This window comes from Leopardus geoffroyi, chromosome A1 (assembly GCF_018350155.1).
Source record: "Leopardus geoffroyi isolate Oge1 chromosome A1, O.geoffroyi_Oge1_pat1.0, whole genome shotgun sequence".
Lineage (NCBI taxonomy): Eukaryota > Metazoa > Chordata > Mammalia > Carnivora > Felidae > Leopardus > Leopardus geoffroyi.
Genome location: NC_059326.1, coordinates 115,408,152 through 115,429,716, shown reverse-complemented (window position 1 = coordinate 115,429,716; position 21,565 = coordinate 115,408,152). Strand labels below are relative to the sequence as shown.

The 21,565-nt window shown below is 53.9% G+C and overlaps 3 protein-coding genes across 8 annotated transcripts in view; all 3 read left to right on the top strand.

Annotated features, from left to right (window-relative positions):
* Positions 1-217: 217 nt before the first annotated feature.
* Positions 218-4,859, top strand: PROB1 (proline rich basic protein 1). The gene is given in 2 exon segments (XM_045445641.1): positions 218-2,425; positions 2,428-4,859. Coding segments are annotated over 2 exon segments (3,057 nt in total). The 5' UTR covers positions 218-306; the 3' UTR covers positions 3,366-4,859.
* Positions 4,860-5,493: 634 nt separating this feature from the next.
* MZB1 (marginal zone B and B1 cell specific protein) lies at positions 5,494-8,189 on the top strand. The gene is made up of 4 exons (XM_045445625.1): positions 5,494-5,973; positions 7,111-7,235; positions 7,604-7,714; positions 7,812-8,189. The coding sequence occupies exons 1-4, from the start codon at positions 5,770-5,772 to the stop codon at positions 7,966-7,968; spliced, it is 597 nt and encodes a 198-aa protein (XP_045301581.1). The 5' UTR covers positions 5,494-5,769; the 3' UTR covers positions 7,969-8,189.
* A 1,397-nt stretch (positions 8,190-9,586) lies between these two features.
* Positions 9,587-21,565, top strand: part of SLC23A1 (solute carrier family 23 member 1) — a 20,467-nt gene continuing 8,488 nt past the window's right edge. The window contains exons 1-15 of one of the 6 annotated variants that reach the window (XM_045445550.1): positions 9,594-9,886; positions 10,974-11,035; positions 11,676-11,810; positions 12,275-12,432; positions 13,175-13,263; positions 13,424-13,491; positions 13,671-13,852; positions 13,964-14,084; positions 14,381-14,537; positions 14,840-14,987; positions 15,540-15,645; positions 15,894-16,023; positions 16,123-16,266; positions 16,774-16,869; positions 19,362-19,625. In XM_045445550.1, the coding sequence (XP_045301506.1) occupies positions 9,805-9,886; positions 10,974-11,035; positions 11,676-11,810; positions 12,275-12,432; positions 13,175-13,263; positions 13,424-13,491; positions 13,671-13,852; positions 13,964-14,084; positions 14,381-14,537; positions 14,840-14,987; positions 15,540-15,645; positions 15,894-16,023; positions 16,123-16,266; positions 16,774-16,869; positions 19,362-19,606 (1,923 nt within the window). In that variant the 5' untranslated portion in view covers positions 9,594-9,804 and the 3' untranslated portion in view covers positions 19,607-19,625. Of the gene's footprint in view, positions 9,887-10,973; positions 11,036-11,617; positions 11,811-12,274; positions 12,433-13,174; positions 13,264-13,423; positions 13,492-13,670; positions 13,853-13,963; positions 14,085-14,380; positions 14,538-14,839; positions 14,988-15,539; positions 15,646-15,893; positions 16,024-16,122; positions 16,267-16,773; positions 16,870-19,361; positions 19,626-21,565 lie in introns of those variants that run through there. The other 5 variants (XM_045445544.1, XM_045445564.1, XM_045445561.1 and 2 more) reach the window with 5 other exon arrangements.

Here is a 21,565-nt window from a genome sequence, read left to right as displayed (position 1 = left end):
GAGGAGTGGAGATGGGCCTAGCCCCTGGCTTCAAGTTGCACACCTGCCTTTCCCTCACCTTCATGTCAGCCAAAGCCTGGCGACGCACCCCAGGCTTCTGGCCCGCGCCAGGGGAGAAAGCTGGAAAGGTAGAGCCTAGGGCCCAAGTCTCTCCTGCTAGCGACGCCACCGCTTCGCGAGCGGACGCGGCCGCTTTAAGGCGCGGTGACCCCACGACACCCGCGGGCGGGGCGGGGACAGTGCGGGCGTCCGCGGCACCGGCGGAGGCTAACGTGAGGGAGGTAGTGCGCGGCGTCCAGCCCCACCATGCTGACCGCGCTCGCACCGCCAGCCCTGCCTGGGCTCCCAGGGCGCCTGCCTGAGGTCCCCGCCCGGCGCCAAGACTCCTCCGGTTCGTCAGGTTCCTACCACACGGCTCCGGGTTCTCCAGAGCCCCCGGACGTTGGGCCGGACGCGGAGTGCCGAGCGAATTGGCCCGGGGTGGCCCCTGCGCTGGGGGCGGGCGCGCAGCCTCGCCTGTCCGTCAGCGCCCAGAATAGCCGCCAGCAGCTCGGGACCAGCTCGGGTTTCCCGCGAGGCCCGGGCTCCGGCCCGCGGCCACCCCAGCCCCAGCTGCGCATGCTGCCGTCGGGGGAGATGGAAGTCATCTTCGGCGCCGGGGCCCTGTTCAGCCGCTCCGACGCGGCGGATAGCGAGGTGCAACAGCTCACCGCTCGAGCTTTCCGCAGCCTCTCTCCGCCCGGGCCCGCGACTCCTGCTCCAGCAACACCGACGCCTCAGGCCCCGAACGGTGGCTCCCGCTGGGCCACTTACCTGGAGCTGCGGCCCCGCGGTTCTGGGACCCCAGCGCAGTTCGAGTGTGTGGAGGTGGCGCTGGAGGAACGTGCCGAGCCCGCCAGACCCCGGACTGTGCCCAAGCGTCAAATTGAGCTGCGCCCGCGACCCCGGAGCCCCCCGCGGGAGGCGGGCGCGCCGCGCCCCCGACTGCTTCTGCGCACTGGCTCCCTGGATGAGTCGCTGGGCCGCCTGCAGGAAGCCGCGGGTCTAGTGCAGACAGCACTGGCCAGAAAACTAAGCCCTGCGGCCCCTGCCCGGAGCAGCGCCACCTTCGGGCCCACGGGGCGGCTGGAGTGTGCGACCCGGGAAACGGCCCGCAGTACCCGAAAGGTCCTGGAGGAGGCCAGGTCTCGGCCACCCCGCGTGCATCATAGTTCAGCCCCCGCCAGGGCACCACGGCCGTGGCCTAGCCTCCGAGAGCGCGCGATTCGGCGTGACAAGCCCGCGCCGGGGACCGAGCCGCTGGGTCCGGTTAGTTCCAGCATCTTCCTGAAGTCAGGGGAGAAGATTCAGGAGGCGCACAGTCAGGAACTCAAGACTCGGTTCCCGCGAGAGACTCTGGATCGAACCATCCTGAGAGAACCGTCTCCGCCTTTTGAGTCTAGGGACCCCCGGGAGGTTCCGAGTAAGGCTGGAAAACCTAGGAGCTCGTCCCCACTGTGGCAGGCTCCAAATGGGACCGTACGAGGTCCTCACTGCCCGTCCCCCCAAAATCTGCCTCCGTGGAATCGAGCTATTCGGAGAGTAAGTAGCCCGTCGTTTCCCGAGGCATCCTCTGCCTGGGGAAATCAGGATCCTGCTATCGAGGAAACTGTCAGCAGAAGAAGCCCTTCCCCACCGGTCCGTTCTCAGTGGAATCAGGGTGTTGCCAGAACAAGAAGCCCATCCCCCGAAGCTCCTTCCCTGTGGGAGGTTCCGAAACCTGCAGTTGGGAATACCGCAGAGGGCAATAGGAGCCCGTCCCCGCCGGCCTTGTCCTCACTGGAGGCTCCAGATCGTACTAATGGGACGTGGAACCCATCTCCCCAAGAGACGTGGGATCCTACACTGCAGGGCTCATCGATAGTACCTACATCGGAAGCTCTAAATGGGATAGGACAGGAGGAGCTGGCGCTGCCTAGACCGTCCGCCCCCAGGACCCCCGAGCTCACAGACGCGCAGAGTCCGTCCACGCGGGAGATGCGAAATCTTGCCTTCCGAGGCAGTCAGCCGTCGCCAGAAGTGGATGCACCCGAGCTGCCCCTCAGTTGCCTCCTGGGCACCTTGGATGCCGATGTGCACCGGGAAGTCTCGGGCCCTGGAGAAGCAGCCTCGGGACGACCGCGCGTGGCCATTCCACGGCCCCGCGACGTGCGCAAGATGGTGAAGACCACGTACGCGCCAAGCTTTCCTCCGGGAACACCAGGTTCGGGGCTGCCTGCGCCTCCGGCGGAACCCCGCGGAGAGGAGGGCGGCTCATCCAAGACACAAGAGTTCCAGGCGCTGGAGTCCCCATCCCCAGCTCACTACACTTCTGTTTATCTGAAGGACTTTCTGCCAGTCGTGACGCACCCCTACGAGCCCCCAGAGCCGTCCCCCGACACAGTCCCCCGGACGCTTCACAGCCCAACGGGGTCCTGAGGCGGAGAGCAGAGAACAGCACCGCAAAACCCTTCGCGCGCACTGAGATCCGCCTGCCTGGTGCACTGGCCTTGGGCCGCCGGCGGGAGGGACCTGGGGGAGTCCTGGTGCGCGGTTCTGGCGTAGAGAACCGGGATGCGGAGGTCCAGCGCCTGGTCCCTGACGGCCAGGGGCGGACCAGCCCTCTAGGAGGCGCTCGCACCTCACCCCAGCAGTCGCCCATAGGGCCAGCTGGGCCCCAACCATCCAGACCACCCTGTCCCAGCTCCCCTCAGGCGAACCCTAGCTTGAGCCCTGGGATAGCACCCAAATTGGAGACGCCTCGTGTGGCCCCCGAGACCGCGACTGCTGTCCAGTCGTCTCTCCCGCGGGAGCCCCAGGCGTCGGCAGGCAGAACGGCCCCGCCCCAGCCCCGCGCGGCGTCAGCGCCACCGATGGACCGGTCCCCAGAAGGCCCTTTCCAGGGGGCGCGGAAGCCACCTGGGACCGCGTATCCGGGGAAGGTCCTGGTGGACCCCGAGAGCGGCCGATACTACTTTGTGGAGGCGCCGCGACAGCCTCGGCTACGGCTGCTCTTCGACCCAGAGAGCGGGCAATATGTAGAGGTGCTGCTGCCGCCATCGCCCCCAGGGCCACCCCGCCGCGTCTACACCCCGCTGGCCCTGGGCTCCAGCCTCTACCCGCCCGCCTATGGGCCTATCCCCAGCCTGTCGATGCCGCCATCCCCGGGCCCGCCGGCCTTCAGCGGCCCCCCGCTACCCTGGGCCTCTGAGGCGGGGCACCTGGACGGGATGTATTATCTGCCAGTGAGTGGAACCCCCAGCCCCGCACCCCCTCTGCTCCTCTGTGCTCCACCCAACAGCTCAGGTTCAGCCCAGCCCGGCAAAGGGTCCTTGTTCCCAGTGTGAGGTCTGATCCCCCATGGTGTTGGGGCCTGTTGGTAGCCTTGGAGGTTCTGGCATCCAGTCCCCTGCCCTTCTTTCCTTCTATCACCTCTTTCTTTTACTCATCGCATCCAGTCTTCAGACCGGAAGTTACCTTCAGAGAATGTATCTGAAACTTTGCGACTGATGGAGCTGGAATTCAGAAAGTGGCTGCCTACTTCCTCCCCCAACAAAATTGTATACTCCTTTCCCAAGCATTCCCAGAGTGTAGTGTGTTTGTGTGTGTGTAAAAGTGAGGGGTCTCAAGAGTTGTCCCCAGGAGCCAGTTTGAGGGGCTGTTGGGGTTTGCTAGGGGCAACAAGAAATAGGAGCAGCAGAGGGCTGGGCTGCTCCCAGAGGTAGTGAGCTGTCTGTCCCTCCCTGAATGGTGGACCCAGCTGAGATGGAGCAGGCTAGTGAGCACTGGTGGGATGGAAGGAGAAGGACTCTGGCTAGCAACTTTGTTATTCTTTGGAAGAGGGTGTGAGCCTTGGCCTGGGAGGCTGTGTGGGAAAGTGGCCAGTGCAGCCCCTAGGCCAGGCAGGGTCTGAGAAGGAGAGCTGTTGAGACAGCAGGTGGAGGCAGAGCAAGGAAGTAATATGGAAGTGGTTATGGTTATGGACAGTCAGCCTGGGGATGGGGGTTGGGTGGGGAGGCAGCTGTAGTCTCCGACTGGGAGCCCCAACTCTCATCCTCCCCTTAACCTCAGCATCTGACTTGGCTTCTCTAAGCCCTCAGAGCTGAGCTGGCTCATCCTAGGGCCAGGAGTGGGGGGGCTTAAGCCATCCCCACCCAGAGTGGAAAGCAGATGAAGTGAATCATCAGGAAGGACTTACAAGCAGAGCCTCTTGACCATTCTGGGTTCTGGGTGTAATGGAGGATGAGTTAAGGCTGGCAGTAAAAGGGATGTCCCTGGGGTCGGGATGAGGGCGGGGACAGAGACATGGAGCCTCAACTGGTTCAACTGCCTCAGTAACAGTTGTGGCAACCATGCCCAGAGAGGGGGTGGCTCTGCAGGCTGGGCACAGCAAGGAAGGGCCTGTGTTCTAATTGCCCTGAGATTGTAGGAGCCTCTGAGGAGGCCTGACAGAGATGAATGGGGTAGGAGATGCTCTGCATGGGGGTCTGTGTGGAGTTCTGAGCTTGAATTGGCAGAAGCTTGTTGAACTGATAAGTGATGATGTGATGAGTCTGTGGAAGAAGAGTTCCCATTAGAAGCAGTTGTTGGGGACAGAGATGGATGCCTTACTTAGGTTCCAGGCCTCTGGGGGGTCTGGGTCCCTTGAAGTCTACCTGTCTGCCTCTCTGCCTTGGACTGGAAGCTGACCAGGAGAACTATGAGTCAGAATAACCTGAACATCTTCTTAAGGCCAGAGATGCTGGTTCTGATGACATGAAGGGCCCTGGGCTGCTCCTGGTCCCCTCACCTCATCCTGGTGTGCAATAAATCACTGACCCAATGAGCCATGATGGTCGGAATGACTGGTGTAACTTGTCTGATTTCTGATTTCCTATCACAACCCCTAACACCCCCCATAATGCTCTTCCATGCCTTGGTATGGCCCTCAGGCTCAGGGAAGGAGCCCATGTGTGTCTTTCATGTGCCGTGACATCCTTGCCTCAGCAAACTTGCCTCCCAGGGAGGGAGCCCTAGGCTGGCAGCTATGCCTGTGACCTAATTCCTCCTGGTGGCTGAGTGGCCAGTGGCTTTGGGGTCAATCAGGTTTGGATTCCAGTTTCAGTATGGCCCTTGTAGCTGTATGGTCTTGGATTTGTCACTTCTCTCTGAGCCTTCATGTGCTCATAAAAATGACACTAACCGGGGCGCCTGGGTGGCGCAGTCGGTTAAGCGTCCGACTTCAGCCAGGTCACGATCTCACGGTCCGTGAGTTCGAGCCCCGCATCAGGCTCTGGGCTGATGGCTCAGAGCCTGGAGCCTGTTTCCGATTCTGTGTCTCCCTCTCTCTCTCTCTCTGCCCCTCCCCCGTTCATGCTCTGTCTCTCTCTGTCCCAAAAATGAATAAACGTTGAAAAAAAAAAATTAAAAAAAAAAAAATGACACTAACCAAGTACCTCTTCCCCCAAGGTACTCAGGACAGTGCCCACTGAGTTGCCAGATCCCAGGACATGGGAGGTATCAGCTCCCATGTGTTCCTGCCCATGCTCAGCCCCCCTCCTTACATCATTGTTCCCTATCTGTGAAATGGAGTTGAGTTGGCTGAAGCAAGGATCCCACTAGAGGAGGTGCACACGTGGCATCTTCAGGGCCCTGGGGAAAGGGAGAGAGTGGGAGGGGTGAGGTGTTGGTTCCCCATTGGTTGGGTCAGGAGTTCCGGGGCGGCCCCCACTGCACACATACACATGCACACCTGCACCCCAACCACAGCCCATGCTCACTGAGCCAGCTCCACAAACCATGAGGCTGTCACTGACACTGACACTGCTGCTGCTGGGAGCCTGGGGCATCTCAGGGGGCCTTGGAGACAGGGCTCCACTCACAGCCACTGCCCCGCAGCTGGACGATGAGGAGAAGTACTCAGCTCATATGCCTGCTCACCTGCGCTGTGATGCCTGCAGGGCGGTGGCCTACCAGGTGAGTACCTCCCCCCAGCAGTTCCCCTGACCCTATCCAGGCCCCTCTTGAAGACAGTCCCCTCCTTCTACCTCGGATTCTACTATTGGCTTTTGATTTCTTTTTCTTTTTCTTTTTTTTTTTTTTTTAATATTTATTTATATATGTGAGATCATGACCTGAGCCGAAATCAAAAGTGGGACGCTCAACTAACTGAACCATCCAGGCACCCCTGGCCTTTGATTTCTAAACTCTCAATCCCAGGGTATCGAGTTAGATTCAGCCTTCCATGATATTTCCACCTTCACCTCACCTAAACCTCCATGCCTCAGTTTACCCATCTCTCTGCCCAACAGCGAACAGATTATCTAGGACACCCATTCCACAATATCTTGAGACTCTAGGGAGTCACGAGCTTGTCCCCTTGGACTCTTTCTTTTCCAGGCTTATCCTCAGGTTGGGGCTTCTTCCCAAAATATGACCAGGGAGCACTGGTGTATATGTGCATGTGTGCATGTGGGTTGAGTACATGAATATATAAGTATGTGTGTATCTCTCGTTCATGCACAAGCCTGTCAAGCATGCCTGAATATCTCTATGGGGGGAGGGGAGCCTATGAGTACACGTGTCATTGAAGACTGGGCTCTGGTTTTTTTTTTTTTTTCTTTTTTTCTTTCCTTCTTGTGGTTTAAGAAGAAGAATGGCTCTGTCAGATAAGCATCGACTTTTGGTTTCAGTTCAGGTCATGATCTTGCATTTTCTGGGCTTGAGCCCCATGTCGGGCTCTGCACTGACAGTGCAGGAGTCTGCTTGGGATTCTTTCTCTCTCTCTCTCTTAAAAATAAATAAACTTAAAAAAAATAAAATAAAATATCACGTGCTGATGGGCAGGTGTGCCCTGGGGAAGGAGGCCCAGTGCTCAGACCTAACTTTCCACTTCAGAGTTTCCCACCCACCCCATTCCAGGGAAGTGGATCCTATCTCAGCAGACCCAGTCTCAGCTTTCCGAGCCTGTGGGAGGGCCATGAAGCCTGTTCACAGGAGTTTCCTGCTCAAAAGGCTCACCTCACTTTCTCCCAGAGACCCAGGCTCCTGTCTGCCCCTCTCCCACCATTGAGCAGTCTAAAAGTCCTGGCTCTCAGCCCCTCCTTGTTCTAGATGTGGCAACATTTGGCAAAGGCAGAGGCCAAGCTTCACACCCGGGACTCAGGAGGGCAGCAGGAGCTGAGTGAATCAGTATACACAGACATCCTGGACCGGAGCTGCTCCCAGACCTGGCAGGGGTGAGTCAAAAGTCTGGTCCCTACCACCCTCCCCCAGGGGAAGGGATGATGGGTAGAGGTTCTCATTCTCCCGCTCACGCCAGACACACAATCCACTAGGGCTCTGGTCTAAGGTAGGGGGCTGGCTGTGAGGCAGTCTGAGCTCTGGAGCTAGGAGCAAGTAGAATGGTAGATGGCCAGTATATATGGTTGCTGTGTGACCTTGGGCCAGGGGCTTTCCCTCTCTGGTCCTCAGTTTTCCATCAGGGAAGATCAGAATCTGGGCTCTGGCTTCAGCAAATGCCCAGTGTGCTCAGCCTCATGTGGAATGGATCCCTTGCTGGCAGGGCTCCCACTAATGCTGTATCTCTCCTCCCCACTGCTTCCAGCTACGGGGTCCGAGAAGTGAACCAGGTGAAACGTCTCACGGGCCCAGGACTCAGCAAGGGGCCAGAGCCAAACATCAGCGTGATGATCACAGGGGGCCCCTGGCCCACCAGGTGATGGCAGGAATGGGGGGTGGAATGGAGACTTTGGAGCCTTGATCAGCCCCCTGTGGGGCAGGCAAAGTCTGAGGCTCTTGCTGGGCTCCCCTAGGCTCTCCATGACATGTTTGCACTACCTGGGGGAGTTTGGAGAAGACCAGATCTACGAAGCCCACCAACAAGGCCGAGAGGTTCTGGAGGCGTTGCTGTGTGGAGGCCCCCAGGGGGCCTGCTCAGAGGAGGCACCTGTCACGAAGACAGAGCTCTAGTCCAACTGCTCCTTCCCCTTCCTGGTCAGCCCCTGAAGGGAGCTGGGCTTCCTCTGGATCTGTCCTACTCCTTTATGCAGGCTGCCTGGAGGGCAGGGAGGCCATGCTTTTCTGCACTGCCATGGCCACCACCCCCCTCCTCAGGCTTTAGAACACTGGGGCCTGGTGTGTGTGAGGCGAGGCCTTCCCTTCTGGACTCAAATAAAACCCAGTGACCTCCATTTCTTGATTCCTTCCGTCTGCAAAAGTGCTCATGGGGCTGGAAAGTCAGACTTTGGTATTTCTGCTGAGGTTGTACCTAGAGAGGGCCAAATACACTTCCATACAGTTTTCCAGAGGTAGGTGAGACCTGTCATGGCTAGAAATGTGAGCAAGCTGTCAAAGGCATATGGAATCAGTTATATGAATGATAAAACCCAGATCCATCATGAGAGAAAAGTCTCCATGAGCAGACTACCTGTGGACACGCCTACTTAGCACTCTGCTATCTGTGCCCCTCCCTGAACACTGGTCTAACTGGGTCTATGCCCAGCAGCTGCTCAGTTTCCAGACTCTACCTCTGACCCTAGCTGGCATGATTGAGCCCTAGGTGTCTGCCTGGGACTGGGGAGGGCAGGGTTCCTGGAACGTGCTGGATTCAGTATCTTGATTCTAAGTCCTGCTCTCCCCAGAAATTCTTCTGGCCTGAGACCTTTCCTTAGCAATGGAGGAAATGGTTCCACCTGGGCCCCACCTAAGTCTGGGAACCTGTGGGCAGGCAGTGGTATACCTTGTAGTTTCTTTTGTGGGTGTCTCTCTGATCTGCTGAAGCCCTGGGAGGTGGACAGAACAGACACTCTAATCCCCAGTTGACAGACACCGAAACCAAGGCTTAGAAAATAAAAGAGGCTCAAACCAAGTCCAAGTTTGAGTAGTGACAGGGCTGGGAGGGGATTCAGATTTGGGGAATTGGGGGGGAAGTCATTGCTGGAGGAATAGGGGTGCCCCAGGCAGGACCTGACCCCTCCAGATTTTATGAGCTATACTGCAGCCTGGTCCCCTACATTCCATTACCTGGTCCCTATCTGCCTGAGGCCCCTCCTCCCTGGCCTTCACCCCAGGAGAGAGTCACCAGGAAGAGAGCCAGGGCCCAAGGAACCAGCTGAGCTGCCAGTGTATTGGGTGTGGAGATGGGATCCTATGACATGGATCTGTGTGGCCCTGTGATTACATGGAGTGATTTATTTATTTATTTTTTAAGTTATTTTTTTTTTAATTTTTCTAATGTTTATTTATTCTTGAGACAGAGACAGAGCGCAAACAAGGGAGGGGCAGAGAGAGAGGGAGACACAGAATCTGAAACAGGCTCCAGGCTCTGAGCTGTCAGCACAGAGCCCGACGAGGGGCTAGAACCCACTGACTGTGAGATCATGACCTGAGCCGAAGTCGGACGCTCAATCGACTGAGCCACCCAGGCGCCCCTACATGGAGTGATTTAGATACACTGCAACACAGTCTGAGTGCAGTGGATCCATTTGTTTGTGTACCTGAAACCATGTACAACATATCTGCCTTGTTTCTGTGTGTGTGGCATGTGGCTGGGTTGAACTGAATGTCTGTGGGACTTGTGCACCTAAGTGTAAGGGGTGGAGCTCAGTCTCCATAGCCCCCTGGGGAGTACTGGGGTGGAGAGAGGCAGGTGGGGAGGAAAATGCTAAGGAGAAGTTTGGAAGCTTTGAACTGGTCAGACGACTTTGGGAAACCTGGCAGCAAGAGCCAAGAAGGGAGAGGAGAAGATAGGCAGACAGAGGAACAGCTGGGGACTGGAGAAGCTGACGACGGATTCACGGCTGTGGGATGAAGCTGCTGCCCAGGTGGAGAGCACTGCTGCCTGTGGGTCCTTGGAACAGGGCCTGGCCGTGGGCACAGCAACCCAGAAGTAGGTGGGCCCTGGGGGGCTGGGGCTGGGACAGCCCAGAGGGAAGCAGAACCAGGAACTTTAGGTCCATCCCCACCAGCTGAAGAGCCTCAGCTCCTCAGACCCTCCCAACCACCTTTAGCCCCCAGGTCCCATGATCAGGCTGGTAGGCCTGCCAGGAGGAGAAGACAGGCTGAGTTGAGGGCAGGTTTCAGTGACATGCACTCACACAGAGCCCAGTGCTTAGAAAGGCCTTATATTTGGTTTAATATTCTACTACTGCTGTGTTAAAATTCATAATGCTTTTGGAACGGGGGTCCCAAATTTTCATTTTGCACAGCGGCCTGTGAATTATGTAGCCAGTCCTGCCCGGGAGGGGAAGGGAATCATTGTCTTGACATAGGGAACAGGCAAGGCTGGCCCATCTGTTTTGGGCCTCTGAGAAACTGAGGGATTCGTGGCTGTGTGGGGAGGGCAGGCCTTTATCAAATTTAATGGCTGATTTATAGCATGAGCTCCGGAGTTCAGGCCAACCTGAGTTTTTGGAATGTTTTTCTAAAATCATGCACCTATGTGGCCTTGGTCAGATCACATCTCCTAGATCTGTTTCTTCAGCTATAAAAGAGGTTAATACCGCCTAGTGCCTGGGGTTAAACACGGCAGTACATAGCAATTGCTTGGCATACAGTCATTCCTCATTAAAGACAGTGATTATGGTAATGATAATTATTAACTTGTTATTAATAAGTGGGGAGGAAGAGTCTTGTTCAGAGTGTGACCTAGTAAATGCCCCCCGCTACTACCACCTCATCCTGGGGTTGGTAAACTTCCCAGACTGCCCACCCCTCACCAGCACTCTGACCCTCTCTTGGAAACAAGAACAGGTCCCATGCCCAGGCTCAGGTGCAGTCAGGGAAGGGCGTGCTCAGACGGCAGAGGCTTGGGTGGCCTTTACCACCATGGCCAGAGTTAATACGTTATCTCCGCCCAGGTCCTCCTTTCGCAATCAGAGCTGGGGATCTGGTTACAGATTTACTTCAAACAATGTCTGATGTGTGGACTAAAGTCCTTCTTGGCCTTCGTAAAGCCAATCCCCTCTTTTCCTCAGGAACCGCTCACACCTGTGCCCCAAAGATGAGGGCCCAGGAGGACCCCGAGGGCCAGACACAGGTGCTGGGGAACGGGTGGGACCTGGGTGGGGGGCAGGGTTGGGTGGGAGCTAGAGAGCCTTCTTACGCCTTCTCCCCGGGAAGCAAGAGACAAAAGTTCTGATGAACTTGATCGAGAGTGACTATCCCAAGCTGAACGTAGCAATTGGGGGATGGTGTGTGGGTGGCAGTGGGTGCAGGGGTCATCAGCTTTAGGACTGGCGGACTCCAGCTTGAGGGCCAGCAGGGACCCAACCTCTCCCACCGCCAGGGAAACCCCGAGGACCTCCAAGGGGGCAAGAGTGAAACCACAGTGTGCCCAAGAGGGCCTGTCCACAGACTTCAGCCTTCTTGGTCCCCTCCTCTGTTGCTCCCCAAGGCATTCTGACTTAGGGGCCCATCCCCTTGGTTGGAATGCCCTGGTCCCAAGCCCTCCAGGAGCCAGCAGAGTGGACTCATCCCTGCACAAAGGAATGTGAAGAGCGAGCAGGGAGTAGCCAGGCCAAGTGGCGGTTGGGTGGCTGAACCGAGAGGGAGGGTGTGGTTTGGACCTCTTTCTGAGGATCTGACAGCCACTTGGGCTACCTGATTGATTCTGGAGCAGAATGGACTTAGCTGGTCCTCATCACTCCACCCTGAGTTCCTTCTCTCTGCTGCCCCAGCATGAGTCCCTGGGCTCAGCAGGGACCTCCACGAGGGATCCCACGATGTCCCTGCCTACAGAACCCAAGTTTGACATGTTGTACAAGATTGAGGATGTGCCACCCTGGTACCTGTGCATTCTGCTGGGCTTCCAGGTGGGCTTCTCGGGAGGGCTTCCCCACCCCCACTCTGCATGCTCCCCAGAATCCCCACCCCTTTCCGGGCCAACAAGTTTATCTTGGGTAACAGGAAGAGAAACCTAAGGTCAGCAACAGTGACGGTCACCAAGCAGGGGTGGGGAGGGGGTCTGATGGAGCCTGAGAGATTATCCCCAGGAACATGTCACCTGCCAGGCAGAGTGGCAGTCACAGGGAAGAGGACTCACTCCACTGAAGCCACAGGAATAACTTAGAGGCAGATTACTAACCCAGAGAGAGGTGAGGCATAGGTCTCTGGGAATCCCTTGCAGGAGTATCAGCCCTGGGTGAGCTGCCAGGGGCAGCATGGGTTCAGGCCCACGGAGGCAGGCATAAGGATGGTTAGGACGCCCCTATTTCCCTTTGAGCCCTATGGGCCCCACCTCATACACTCTCCCCTCCCCCCCCACACCATCCCCCAGCATTACTTGACATGCTTCAGTGGCACCATTGCTGTGCCCTTCCTCCTGGCTGAGGCACTGTGTGTGGGCCGCGACCAGTACATGGTCAGCCAACTCATCGGTACTATCTTCACCTGCGTGGGCATCACCACCCTCATCCAGACCACACTGGGCATCCGGTGAGCTGTCCTGCCTCTGCCTCCCCACCCTCAACACACACAGTGATCCACACAGTGGGAGCAGGTGTTTTCTCTGAGGGCTGTTTCTTTGGGGGAAAAAGCTGCTATCTGTCACCACCTGCTACTCCTACTCCCAAGCCAGCCTTAGAGCCCGGAAGCTGGAATCCCACGTTAGGCCCCTGACGTTCCTCAAAGGCGAGAAGTCTGCGGGTTTAAGGGAATATACCCTAGCTGGGCTCTCCTCCTGTTAAGCCCTACTCTGGGTAATCAGGACCACCCACTCCTCCTTTTTAGGGCCTGTGTGGGCTTCTTCAGTGGTCTGTTGTCCAGGGGCCCCTGCCCCTGTGTGCACAGCTCTAGGCTTGGGTGGCCACAAGATGGTTGTTTTTGTGATGGGGGGGATGAAGGAAGGTTGTGAGTGGGGCTTGGATGCAAGAGCTGAGCTGTTTACTTCCCTGTACATGGCCCCTCACAGTGCAGGAAGTGGGGTTGGGAAGGAAAGGGAGCATGTTGTAGGCCAGAGACTGCATTTGTTTTCTCCCCTGGGCCCCCAAAACGTTAGAGGCCTGCCTGGGGCCACAGCGACTTCTCTCAGCTTTGCCCTGCCCTTGTCCCTGTGTCTCTGTCCCTGGATGTGATTCTCTCTTTCCTTCTCTCTGTGCCCCTCTCTCCCCATCTCCGCTGTCTCTGTGTCCCTGCCCTCCCATGGCCCTGCCCTGTTGCTCTTTGCCTCTCCTTCCAGGCTGCCGCTGTTCCAGGCCAGCGCCTTTGCATTTCTGGTCCCAGCGAAAGCCATCCTGGGCCTGGAGAGATGGAAATGCCCCCCAGAAGGTGGGCACACTTCTGGGGTCTGTGCTGGAGAGGGGAGGCCCAGGGGCCTGGAAGTCTGGGCGACTGTCCTGAGTCCAGACACCAGACTCCATTCATGGCAGCACCTTCTCTTCTTCTCTGTGTTCCCTGGCTATGTGTGTGTCCCTGTCTCTGATCCCAGAGGAGATCTACGGTAACTGGAGTCTTCCCCTGAACACTTCTCATATCTGGCACCCACGGATACGTGAGGTGGGTTTGTACCTGGGTAGAAGAGATCTGGACCTGAGTAGGGGGCTAGTTGGGAGTGAGGGCCAATGATGAGTTGGAGGATTCAAGGAGGTGGTCCAGGACCTTTTTTCTTCTTTTTTTTAATGTAGAGGTCATAGCCTCTAAATAGTGACTTATAGTACCATTATTTGCTTTTCCAGGTCCAGGGTGCAATCATGGTATCCAGCATGGTGGAGGTGGTGATCGGGCTGATGGGGCTGCCTGGGGCCCTGCTCAGCTACATAGGGCCTCTCACGGTCACCCCCACAGTCTCCCTCATTGGCCTCTCTGTCTTCCAAGCTGCTGGCGACCGAGCTGGCTCCCACTGGGGCATCTCAGCTTGGTGAGCAGGCATTAAGCCTGATCCTTTCCCAGCCCCAGCCCTTTCACCCCTTTCATGTCCTGGCCCCAGTCCAGCCTACCAGCCATCTTTCCTTTGTGCCTCTGCCCCCAGTTCCATTCTCCTGATCGTCCTCTTCTCCCAGTACCTGCGTAACCTCACCTTCCTGCTGCCTGTCTACCGTTGGGGCAAAGGCCTCACTCTCTTCCGCATCCAGATCTTCAAGATGTTTCCTGTGAGGAGCTGACAGACAGCTGGGGCTGGGACTAGGGCAGGGGCTGGACCTGGGGCCAGGGCAAAGGTCGGGGGGCAGTCAGGTCCAGGACAGCAGAGGAGCTAGAGCCAGAGCACAGGTGAGGTCCCAGTCAGCGGCTAGAGTAGGTATTGGGGTCCAGGTCTGAGCTGGTGTGGGGGCGAAGGCTAGGGCTGGGGCTGGGGCTGGAGCTGGAGCTAGGGCTGCGGTAGGGGCTGCTTAGCCTGGACCAAGACTTCCAGGGCCCTCAATGCTCCCCTCACCCCACCCCACTTCAGATTGTGCTGGCCATCATGACCGTGTGGCTGCTCTGCTATATCCTGACCCTGACGAATGTGCTGCCCTCAGACCCCACAGCTTATGGATTCCAGGCACGAACGGACGCCCGAGGGGACATCATGGCTATTGCGCCCTGGATCCGCATCCCCTACCCCTGTGAGACACCCCACCTGGGCCCTTCCGCTTCCAGCTAAGACCATCCATGATGGTCCCTGATGATCCCAACGCAGCCAGTGATGCACTTGGCATTAGCTGTACATTTATAGTGTGGCAGGCAGAGTGGTATTTTCCTCAAAGCCTCACTCCAGCTTCATGACTCTGAGTGATCCCAAATAAGCTCCCACAACTGTATAGCTCCCACCCCAGCGTGAGACATCTTAACCCCCACATACTGCCTTGTCCACTCCCTGCATCCCAGAGGTTACTGCACCCATCCTCCCTTCTCCCTCCCTATCCAGGTCAGTGGGGCCTGCCCACAGTGACTGCGGCTGCTGTCCTGGGAATGTTCAGTGCCACATTGGCCGGCATCATTGAGTCCATCGGAGATTACTATGCTTGTGCCCGCCTGGCTGGTGCACCACCCCCTCCAGTACATGCTATTAACAGGTATGGCCACCTGCCTTCTCCAATATCTGATCCCTCAGGGGCCATTCAGGAAGCAAATGTAGGGACAAGGTTGAGTCTCAAAGGTGTGGACTTGGCCAAGTCACTAATACTTTCCAGATCTCATTCTCCTTACTTATGAAATGGAATACTCACATCACTCACTCTGAGTGTCACCAGTAGTTGAGATAAAGACGCCTAAGGGAAACTGCAGTCATTGACAACCTTTCGTGTGCATAGCCCTCCATATGTATTCTCTTATGCAATCTACTAACGACTCTGTGAGACAAGATACCCTTATTATGCCCATTTTACAGATGAGGAAATTGAAGCCCAGAGTCGCCTAAGGGAGTAAGTTCCAGGGCCCTGGGACTTGCGCTCGGACGTGGGCTCTTGGCTCCCAGACCCACCTCTGGCCTGGACTGGGGAGTACTACGGACAGATAGTTGCAGCTTGCCCAGTCCCCAAGAAGGCGAGCAGCCCGCCCAGGGTGATGGAAGGACATAAGCCAGGGCAGAGGCTGGACCGAGGCCCAAACTCACCCTTTCCTTATAGGGGCATCTTCACGGAAGGCATCTGCTGCATTATCGCAGGTCTGCTGGGCACAGGCAACGGGTCCACCTCGTCTAGCCCCAACATTGGCGTTCTAGGGATTACCAAGGTGCCAAGACAAGCCGGAGCGGCACAAAGCCCCACCCCCATTCCCTGTGCCACAGACTTGCCCCAAGCTTCCCCCACTTTGGCCTAGCCACGCCCTGTCTTCGAGAGGTCCCGCCCCGCATCAAGCCCCGGCCCTTTTGTGCTCACTTTTATAACAGGCCCCGCCCACCTTCCTGTCCTCTCGACTCATCCCGTCAGGCTTCGCGCCTGGAGTCTACCCCTGCCCCCCCCCCCCCGACTCCTTTGCAGGTGGGCAGCCGGCGCGTGGTGCAATACGGTGCGGGCATCATGCTAGTCCTGGGCACTGTTGGCAAATTCACCGCCCTTTTTGCCTCGCTCCCTGACCCCATCCTGGGGGGCATGTTCTGCACCCTTTTCGGTGAGTGCCGCGTGTGCGCCGTGGGTCTCTGCGCGGTCGCGGAGTGGTGGAGCCCATCGGGCCTGCGGGACGCCTTCAGCAGTTCTCTTGCGCCCTCAGGCATGATTACGGCTGTGGGGCTATCCAACTTGCAGTTCGTGGACATGAACTCCTCTCGCAACCTGTTCGTGCTTGGATTTTCCATGTTCTTCGGGCTCACGCTGCCCAATTACCTGGAGTCCAACCCCGGCGTCATCAACACAGGTGCCTCCGCTAGTCTGAGTATCTCGGTCGATAGGGGAGGTATGGTGGGCTCGACTCTGGGCACAGCTCCCTCGGTCAAAGGCACCATACGACAGAACCACAAATCCTGCCCAACTCTAGATGTGAACCAGAAGCTGAGAAGTGATTAGCAACTGTCCTTTACTAAGACACTTTCTATGGACAGCTATGGAGCGTTACATGTGCTCATTTAATATTCACAACAGCTCCAGGAGACAGATAGTATTATCATTTCCACCTTACAGAAGAGGAAAGTGAGGCTCAGAGAAGTTAAATGATTTGTCCCAAGATAAGTAGCAATTGGCAAAACTGGGATTTGAATCCAAGGGTGGGACAGGGTACAGATAGGTTAGAAAGTTGGGGTTTGTACCACTTCATCTCCCTGCCCACTCAAGGAAGTCAGTAAACTCCACAAGTGGGGAGAAAGTCCCTGAGCTCTGGTCTTCAGGTGAGGCCAAGATGTCCACTGGCCCTTGACCTATTCCACAGGCATTCCTGAAGTGGACCAGATTCTGACTGTGCTGCTGACCACAGAGATGTTTGTGGGTGGGTGCCTCGCTTTCATACTGGACAACACAGTGCCAGGTATGGGTCACCTCTGGGAGGGAAACAGAACTAGGCTGGGCTCACATGCACTCTAACAAATGGTCCCTCGACCAGAAGTGTGGCCAGGACCCATGCAATGCAGGACGTGCAAGGAGAAACAGGAAGTTTGGGCTGGTGGAGTGCCCACTGGCTGGACGGAGAGACTAGTGGCTAGACAGTGGTACAGTCATGCCTCATAGGTCTTGAAGAGGATGGGTCTAGAGAAGTCATTCTGGGGCCCTGTGAGTTGTTTCCTTCCAATTCTTGATAGCCAGGTTGAGGGGTGCCTTTGGTAGCCTTTGCTTTCTTAGATTAGGGCAGATACAAATGAAGCATCAGTTTGTTGGCAACACCCACTACCAAATAATACTAGCTACTAGAAGAGCCCCTAACATTTATTTCTCTTTGACGTTACGGCTTTTTGCAGGGATGGTGGAAGATAACTTAGTGAGTCCCTGAGAACCCTCCTGGCTCATGTTTATGTTCCCTGTAAAATATAAAAACTGTCACCAGTTGCTTAATGAGTAACAAGCACAGTTAACGTTTACCAAACATCTACTATGGGTCAGGCATGAAACTATGTGTCTCATTTCATTCTCAAAGACTATCCTGGTAGATACTATCAACACCATTTCACAAGGAAACAGAATCAGAGAGGTTAAGTGACTTACTGAAGTTCACAGCATTTGAAGATTTAACAGGTTGCAAATCTGGGATTTTTACCAAGTCCATTTGATGCAGTCTAGGACTTGTATCCCAACAATTGCACCATACTGCCTCTGCAGAGGGTTTCGGGGGATCTGGTGGATCAGGGAAAGCCCCATGGAGGCAGAGGTTAAAGACTGCATCATTCCAGGAAGATGAGGGATGGGAGTAGAATGATGGCCCTCCATCGCCCACCACTTCCCAGCCTGAACACAGCTGCAGGGTTGGAGGGCAGGCAAGGCCTAAGTGCCATGGCACTTTTAGGAATTCCAGACAGCATCAGATGATGAGAGAACTCTTGGTAGCAGTTACCCCATGGACTAACAGGTGGTACCCGCTCCTCCCCATTTAGAAGGCTGGCTGTGGACATGAGAAAGAGAAGTGGCAGCCTCTATGCTCATGGAATCTGAGGAGGTAGAGGGCATCAGCTGGACTGTATACCAACGGACTTTGTGATTTGGGTAGCTGGATTAAGCTACCTCAGATTTTAATAGCCTCAGACTGCCTTGCTGAGATTCTCACATTCCCATCCTTCAACCCAACTCCCTATCAGCAACCATCACTACCAGGGATCATTATACATGTTATGCCCCATAATCCTTTTTTGTTTTAATGTTTGTTTTGAGAGAGAGAATGCGAGCACACAAGCAGGAGAGAGGCAGAGAAGGAGAGAGAATCCCAAGTAGGCTCTGCGCTGTCAGCACAGAGCCCGACAAGGGGCTCAGCTGCACAACCAACTGTGAGATTGTGACTTGAGTCAAAATCAAAGAGTTAGACACAACCGACTGAGCCACCCAGGAGCTCCATAATCGTCAATAGTCCTTCAGTGTGCATTGTTGAGGAATCTGAAGCTGAGTGATCAAATCACTTGCCTAATTCAAGTTGCCTAATTGCCAACCTGAATTCAAACCCAGGTCTGGTGAAATCAGAAGCCGGTCCTTAATCATGGAATTACCTGTATACAACTTTCTTCTGTGTGATGCACATTTTGCTGATGGGCCACCTTGCATTTTCTTTCTTTCCCCATCCACAGCAGAAACTAAGAGGGGTAATTTAGTTCAAGAAATGCTAGTGGGGCTAGTGGAAGTCTCTTTCTACTCACACTGTATCAGTCTTCTCTAACCTCAGCCCTCTTGTAAAAACCTCAGAGATCTCACGCACTGCTTTCCTGCCTCTTGAGGAAATACTCGCCTAGATGTAAATAATCTTTTATGTATCCATACTACCAACAAAGATTTTACTTAGTAGCTTGACTTTCTGAGGTTTGTATTATAAAAGCAAGTGTATTTTCTAAATATGGAACCATAACATTGAATATTAATAATGATTATAGCGTTTGTGAATATCCCTGCTTGGCCCCAAAGCGGGTCTGGGCACTATCTGGTCCCCATCAGCTTAGCACACACTAGCTCCACACTAGAGATGTAAACTGACCATTACTTAACCCTTCTGCCTGTTTCTTCATCATATAAATTTGTATAATAGTACCTGTATACTTCCCACAGGAATGTTTTGGAGAAATGAGATAAAGAAATGAAAGCACTTAGCACAGAGCCTGGTACACTATAGATACACAATAAATACTAAGTATAACCAGTACCTTTTAGGGTTTCCTCGAGCTCTTGCCAACTTAGGAGCTGAGAATTGTGGATTCAGTAACTTTTCAGTCCCAGAAAATAATTGAGAATGAAGACCATGGATTCCAGAAGTCTGCCTTAGGACTAGGTTATGGGAAGGGGAGATAGTGGAGGGTTGCTGGCCCTGGTAATTTCTCTGTCCTCTTTCAGGGAGCCCAGAGGAACGAGGTCTAATACAGTGGAAAGCTGGGGCCCATGCCAACAGTGAGATGTCTACCAGCCTCAAGAGCTATGACTTCCCCATTGGGATGAGCATGGTAAAGAGGATTGCCTTTCTGAAATACATTCCTATCTGCCCAGTCTTCAGAGGATTTTCAAGGTCAAAAGCCCAGCATCCAGTTCCAGAAGACACTCCAGATAATATACATACTGGGTCTGCGTGCACCAAAGTCTGAAAAATTACTTCTAGGAAAGGTAGGATGTGTTAGATGGTCTTTTGTGGGAGGGTTGAAAAATCATACTCTTATGCTTTAACCAAAGAAAAACAAAACTACTCAATTTCCACTTTTGTGACCTATTTCACAGTCTTTAAGGGGAAAGTAGATGGGTACAAAGTGAAAATATGGATTCTGAATGGAATTCCTTAGTTATTTCATAATGAGAGTAGAACTTCCCAACTGATGTGGGTCACTAAGAAGTTACAAGTATGCTGACACACTGACCCCTTCAGCAGTCTGAGTATCTAGGCAGGAAATGGGTCAACTGCAGCCCATGAACCATAAACTCTAGCCACAGATAGCCCCATCCTTGCACTCCAGTATGCTAAAAAAAATAATACTTTATGACATGGAATAGGTTGAGAAATACTGACAATGCACAAGAACACGAAAAATCCTCTCAGGGGCACCTGGATGGTTCAGTGGTTAAGCGTCTGACTCTTGATCTCAGCTCAGGTCATGATCTCAGGGTTGCAAGTTCAAGCCCTGCGTCGGGCTCCTCTCATTATGCTGCCTTGTTTCAATAATGATCATAAAATAAGAACCCCAAAATCAAAACAGGATGACTTTAATTACCTTAAAACTATGACACACAGGCCTTAATGGGGTGATCTGTCCAAAGGGCTTCAAAATGGAATAGCTGATGCTCTGAAACTTTCCATCTCTACCTGTAATGCAGATGTCTGATTCCGGTTAAACAGCTAAGTAGTTTTAATGTGTAGTTTCCCTGACAAGAAAAGTTCCAAAAGGAGCTAGAGTGTATTATGCTAAAGTAAGTCAGAGAAAGACAAATACCATACGATTTCACTTATATGTGGGAGAAACAAAACATGAACATATGGGAGGAGGAGAGAAAGACAGAGGGAAACAAACCATAAGAGACTCAACAATAGAGAATAAACTGAGGATTGATAGAGGGAGGTGGGTGATGTGTATTAAGGAGGGTACTTATTAGGATGGGCACTGGGTGTTGTATATTAGTGATGAATCACTGATTTCTACTCCTGAAATCAATATTGCACTGTATGTTAACTAGTATTTAACTAAAATTTGAAAAAAAAAAGTTCCAACAAAATTAGAATACTCTAGGGATGTCTGGGTGGCTATTTGGTTAAGTATCTGACTTTGGCTCAGGTCATGATCTCGAGGCTGGTGGGGTCAAGCCCCACCTCAGGCTCTGTGCTGATAGCTCAGAGCCTGGAGCCTGCTTTGGATTCCGTGTCTCCCTCTCTGTCTCTCAAAAATAAACATTTTAAAAAATTAGAATACTCTTTTAATAGTAATAGTAACACTCACTTAAACAGAACTTTCTATGTGCTGAGGACTATCTTAAGTGCTTGATGTGTATTAACAAATCACACAATCCTAAGATAGATACTGTTATTACTACTGTTTTATTTAAGAAATTTTTTTTGTACCCCTTTACACCCATTGTGGGGCTCAAACTCACAACCCTGAGATCAAGAGTCACATGCTTTTCTGAGCCAGCCATATGCCCCATTATTTCTACCATTTTAAAGCGGTGGAAACTAAGGCATAGAAAAGTGACTTGTCCATGATCAATGGATTCACATCTAGGAAGTCTGGCTAGTCTTTGCTTTTTTTTTTTTTTTTTTTTTAGTAATTTTAGTAACTGTGGGGCACCTGGGTGGCTCAGTCAGTTAAGCGTCCGACTTCGGCTCAGGTCATGATCTCACAATTCATGGGTTCGAGCCCCACGTTGGGCTCTGTGTACTGACAGCTCAGAGCCTGGAGCCTGCTTCAGATTCTGTGTCTCCTTCTCTCTCTGTTTCTCCCCTGCTCATGCTCTGTCTCTCTCTCAAAAATAAAGATTAAAAAAAAATTTTTTTTTAATTTTAATAACTGAACTTCTATTTTTTTTAATGTTTATTTTTGAGAAAGAGAGAGAAAGAGAAG

What these genes read in the sequence shown, in the direction of transcription:
- MZB1 (XM_045445625.1), top strand. Translation starts at nt 5,770, where the DNA reads ATGCTCACTGAGCCAGCTCCACAAACCATGAGGCTGTCACTGACACTG. An exon ending in GCAGGGCGGTGGCCTACCAG is followed by an intron (nt 5,974 to 7,110) that starts GTGAGTACCTCC and finishes TCCTTGTTCTAG; the next exon opens with ATGTGGCAACATTTGGCAAA. An exon ending in GGGGGCCCCTGGCCCACCAG is followed by an intron (nt 7,715 to 7,811) that starts GTGATGGCAGGA and finishes GGGCTCCCCTAG; the next exon opens with GCTCTCCATGACATGTTTGC.